Source organism: Salmo salar, chromosome ssa07 (assembly GCF_905237065.1).
Source record: "Salmo salar chromosome ssa07, Ssal_v3.1, whole genome shotgun sequence".
Classification (NCBI taxonomy): Eukaryota; Metazoa; Chordata; class Actinopteri; order Salmoniformes; family Salmonidae; genus Salmo; species Salmo salar.
In genome coordinates this window covers 200,001-205,000 of record NC_059448.1, presented here as the reverse complement: position 1 = coordinate 205,000, position 5,000 = coordinate 200,001, and the positions used below count along the sequence as shown (strand labels likewise).

Below are 5,000 nucleotides of genomic sequence, written 5' to 3'. Positions count from 1 at the left end.
GGGTTTGTTGCTACAGCGGCGCGGGACGGGCGTGGCCTTAGAACACATACAGCTCACCGATACCATCTTAGGACAGGGTGGACAGGGGCCTGGAAGACAAAACCAAACTTTGACTTGGCGCTCCGGTACCGCTTGCCGTGCGATAGCAGAGAGAACAGTCTAGGACTTGGGCGACGGGAGTCTTTGACAATTTTTTAAGGGCCTTCCTCTGACACCGCCTGGTATAGAGGTCCTGGATGGCAGGGAGCTTGGCCCCAGTGATGTACTGGGCCGTTCGCATTACCCTCTGTAGCGCCTTGCGGTCGGAGGCCGAGCAGTTGCCATACCAGGTGGTGATGCATCCGGTCAGGATGCTCTCGATGGTGCAGCTGTAGAACTTTTTGAGGATCTGGGGACCCATGCCAAATCTTTTCAGTCTCCTGAGGGGGAATAGGTTTTGTCGCGCCCTCTTCACGACTGTCGTGGAGTGTTTGAACCATGATAGTTCGTTGGTGATGTGGACACCAAGGAACTTGAAGCTCTCAACCTGCTCCACTACTGCCCCGTCGATGTTAAAGCTCCTTAGTCTTGATCACTTTGAGGGAGAGGTTGTTGTCCTGGCACCACACGACCAGGTCTCTGACCTCCTCCCTATAGGCTGTCTCATCGTTGTCGGTGATCAGGCCTACCACTGTTGTGTCGTCAGCAAACTTAATGAAGGTGTTGGAGTCGTGTTTAGCCACGCAAGAGCGGGTGAACAGGGAATACAGGAGGGGACTAAGCACACATCCCTGAGGGTCCCAGTGTTGACGATCAGCATGGCGGATGTGTTGTTACCTACATTTACCACCTGGGGACAGCCCGTCAGGAAGTCCAGGATCCAGATGCAGAGGGAGGTGTTTAGTCCCAGGGTCCTTAGCTTAGTGATGAGCTTTGAGGGCACTATGGTGTTGAACGCTGAGCTGTAGTCAATGAATAGCATTCTCACATAGGTGTTCCTTTTGTCCAGGTGGGAAAGGGCAGTGTGGAGTGCGATTGAGATTGCGTCATCTGTGGATCTGTTGAGGCGGTATGCGAATTGGAGTGGGTCTAGGGTTTCCGGGATGATGGTGTTGATGTGAGCTACGATCAGCCTTTCAAAACACTTCAAATGTCAGAGGACACTTGCCAGTTGGTCCGCCCATGCTCGGAGTACACGTCCTGGTAATCCGTCTGGCCCCGCGGCTTTGTGAATGTTGACCCGTTTAAAAGTCTTGCTCACATCAGCTACCGAGAGCGTTATCACACACAGTTGTCCGGAACAGCTGGTGCTCTCATGTATGTTTCAGTGTTGCTTGCCTCGAAGGCATTTAAGCTCGTCTGGTAGGCTTGCGTCATTTGGCAGCTCGCGGCTGGGTTTTTCTTTGTAGTCCGTAATAGTTTTCAATCCCTGGCACATCCGACGAGCCGGATTCAATCTTGTTTGTTGGTTCGTCTGAGGGCATAGCAGGATTTCTTATCAGCGTCCGGATTAGTGTCCCGCTCCTTGAAAGCGGCAGCTCTAGCCTTTAGCTCGGTGCGGATGTTGCCTGTAATCCATGGCTTCTGGTTGGGATATGTACGTACGGTCACTGTGGGGACGACGTCGTCGATGCACTTATTGATGAAGCCGGTGACTGAGGTGGTTTACTCCTCAATGCCATTGGATGAATCCCGGAACATATTCCAGTCTGTACTGGCAAAACAGCATTAAAATTCCCCGGCCAATAGGAGCGCTGCTTCTGGATGAGCATTTTATTGTTTGGTTATGGCCTCTTGTAAAGATAGTTGAGTGCGGTCTTAGTGCATCGGTTTGTGGTGGTAAATAGACGGCTCCGAAAAAAATATAAATGAAAACTCTTGGTAGATAGTGTGGTCTACAGCTTATCATGAGGTACTCTACCTCAGGAAGGCAAAACCTCGAGACTTCTTTAATATTAGACATCGCGCAAATAAACACACACCCCAACCCCTCGTCTTACCAGACGTAGCTTCTCTGTTCTGCCGATGCATGAAAATCCCTCCAGCTCTATATTGTCCATGTCGTCGTTCAGCCACGTCTCAGTGAAACATAAGATATTACAGTTGTTAATGTCCCGTTGGTAATCATCCTGTTAGCCAATAGAAGTGGGGAGTTTACTGGTTCGCCTACGAATTCTCAGAAGGCAGCCCGACCTCCGACCCCTTTTTCTGTCCATCTTTTCTTCACGCAAATGACGGGCGATTTGGGCCCGTTAACCGAGAAAACGGTACATCCTTCCAGCTCGAGGTGAGTAATCGTTGTTCTGATGTACAGAAGTTAACGTCGGTCATAAGAGACGGTAGCAGCAACATTACGTACAAAACAAGTTACGGACAATGCGAAAAAAAAATATTGTGTGTGTGTGTGTGTGTGTGTGTGTGTGTGTGTGTGTATATATATATGTGTGTGTGTGTGTGTATATATATGTGTATATGTGTGTGTGTGTGTGTGTGTGTGTGTGTGTGTGTGTGTGTGTGTGTGTGTGTGTGTATATAAGCGTGTGTGTGTGTATGTGTGTGTGTGTGTGTGTGTATATATATATATATATGTGTGTGTGTGTGTGTGTGTGTTTGTGTGTTTATATGTGTGTGTGTGTGTGTGTTGTGTGTGTGTGTGTGTGTGTGTGTGTGTATATATAAGCGTGTGTGTGTGTGTGTGTGTGTGTGTGTGTTTATATGTGTGTGTGTTTGTGTGTGTGTTTGTGTGTGTGTGTGTGTGTGTGTGTGTGTGTGTGTGTGTGTGTGTGTGTGTGTGTGTGCGCGTCATGCATCCTTACCTGGATGACATAGCAGCAGGCAGCGGTGTCCACACGCTGGGTTCAAGGCTCTGTCACAGACCAGCCCACAGGAGTGAGGTAACAGCCATGGGTCCAGAGGTGGATCCTGTACCTTTCCACAGTAACAGACATACCTACTGGGGGTCTGGGAGGGGCTGTACTCATAACGACATTTAGGGCTGGGGGGGGAGAAATAGGAACAAATAGCTGTTATTGTAATACTCATTTCTACTGGGGGGGTCTGGGAGGGGCTGCGGGGGTCTGGGAGGGGCTTGGGAGGGGGCTGGGAGGGGCTGGGGAGGGGCTTGGGAGGGGCTGGGGGGGTCTGGGAGGGGCTGAGGGGGGGTCTGGGAGGGGCTGAGGGGGGTCTGGGAGGGGCTGAGGGGGGTCTGGGAGGGGCTGAGGGGGGGCTGGGAGGGGCTGGGAGGGTCTGGGGGGGGCTGGGAGGGTCTGGGAGGGGCTGGGAGGGGCTGGGAGGGTCTGGGAGGGGCTGAGGGGGGTCTGGGAGGGGGCTAGGAGGGGGGTCTGGGAGGGGCTGAGGGGGGGCTGGGAGGGGCTGGGAGGGTCTGGGAGGGGCTGAGGGGGGTCTGGGAGGGGGCTAGGAGGGGGGGTCTGGGAGGGGCTGAGGGGGGGCTGGGAGGGGCTGGGAGGGTCTGGGGGGGGCTGGGAGGGTCTGGGAGGGGCTGGGAGGGGCTGGGAGGGGCTGGGGGGGGCTGGGAGGGTCTGGGAGGGGGCTAGGAGGGGCTGTACTAACAACGTTTAGGGGGAAATACATGTTCTATTAACACACAATTCTGCTCACTTTCATAAAAATTCTGAGGTTCTATTAAAATCCCAACTGAAAGATTCCAGGAATCAAGAGGGAATAAACAGGAAGTCCGGAATCCTCCAACTAGGTAGTTCAGGAAGTTAGAATTCAGGAAGTTAGGGTTCAGGAAGTTAGGGTTCAGGAAGTTGGAGTTCAGGAAGTTGGAGTTCAGGAAGTTGGAATTCAGGAAGTTGGAGTTCAGAGGTGACGGACAACCGGTAAAGTACATTTAAATATCATTGTGTTCAGCATTTTCATGTTTCAGCTACTTTTATTTAACCTTTATTTAACTAGGCAAGTCAGTTAACCTGCCTGGGCTAGGGGGCAGTATTTTCACGGCCGGATAAAAAAAACGTACCCGATTTAAACTGGTTACTACTCTTTTCCAGAAACGAGAATATTGCATATTATTAGTAGATTTGGATAGAAAACACTCAGTTTCTAAAATTGTTTGAATGATGTCTGTGAGTATAACAGAACTCATATGGCAGGCAAAAACCTGAGAAAAATCCAAGCAGGAAGTGGCCTGTCTGAGAATTTGTAGTTCTTCTTTTGATTCTCTATCGAAACTACAGTATCTGTAGGGTTACGTTGCACTTTCTAAGGCTTCCATTGGCTGTCTACAGCCTTCAGAAAGCGGATTGAGCCTTCTCCTGTCTCTGGGCAGAATATAGTAGCTCAGTGGTCTGCCTGGTGACAAAGAGATTGGAGATGCGCGTTCACACGAGCACACTGTTTTCTTTTTTCCTCTTTGAATGAATACACTATTGTCCGGTTGGAATATTATCGCTATTTTACAAGTAAAATACCATAAAGATTGATTTTAAACAGCGTTTGACATGCTTCTAAGTACGGTAATGGAACATTTAGAATTTTTTTGTCTTGAAATGCGCTCGCGCGTTAGCCTTTGGATAGTGACCTGAACGCACGAACAAAACGGAGGTATTTGGACATAATTATGGATTATTTGGAACAAAAACAACATTTCATGTGGAAGTAGCAGTCCTGGGAGTGCATTCTGACGAAGATCAGCAAAGGTAATACAATTTTTCTAATCCTAACCCTAATTCTGAGTTTAGTGTGCCCCGAACTTGGCGGGTGTCTGAATAGCTAGCCGTGATGGCCGAGCTATGTACTCAGAATATTGCAAAATGTGCTTTCGCCGAAAAGCTATTTTAAAATCTGACATAGCGATTGCATAAAGGAGTTCTGTATCTATAATTCTTAACTGAATAATTGTTATGTATTTTGTCAACGTTTATGATGAGTAATTTAGTAAATTCACCAGAAGTTTGCGGGGGGTATGCTAGTTCTGAACATCACATGCTAATGTAAAAAGCTGTTTTTTGATATAAATTGATTGAACAAAACATACATAATGTATGGGAAGATCATCT

General features: G+C 49.0%; 1 protein-coding gene across 3 annotated transcripts in view; it reads right to left on the bottom strand.

Annotated features, from left to right (window-relative positions):
* nfxl1 (nuclear transcription factor, X-box binding-like 1) overlaps window positions 1-5,000 on the bottom strand; it is a 99,188-nt gene that overhangs the window by 66,572 nt on the left and 27,616 nt on the right. For all 3 annotated transcript variants that reach the window (XM_045721371.1, XM_045721369.1, XM_045721370.1), the window contains exons 6-7: window positions 2,796-2,974; window positions 1-89 (exon numbers count right to left, since the gene is read on the bottom strand). The exon at window positions 1-89 is cut by the window's left edge and continues 73 nt beyond it. In XM_045721371.1, coding sequence (XP_045577327.1) covers window positions 1-89; window positions 2,796-2,974 — 268 coding nt within the window. The remainder of the gene's footprint in view (window positions 90-2,795; window positions 2,975-5,000) is intronic.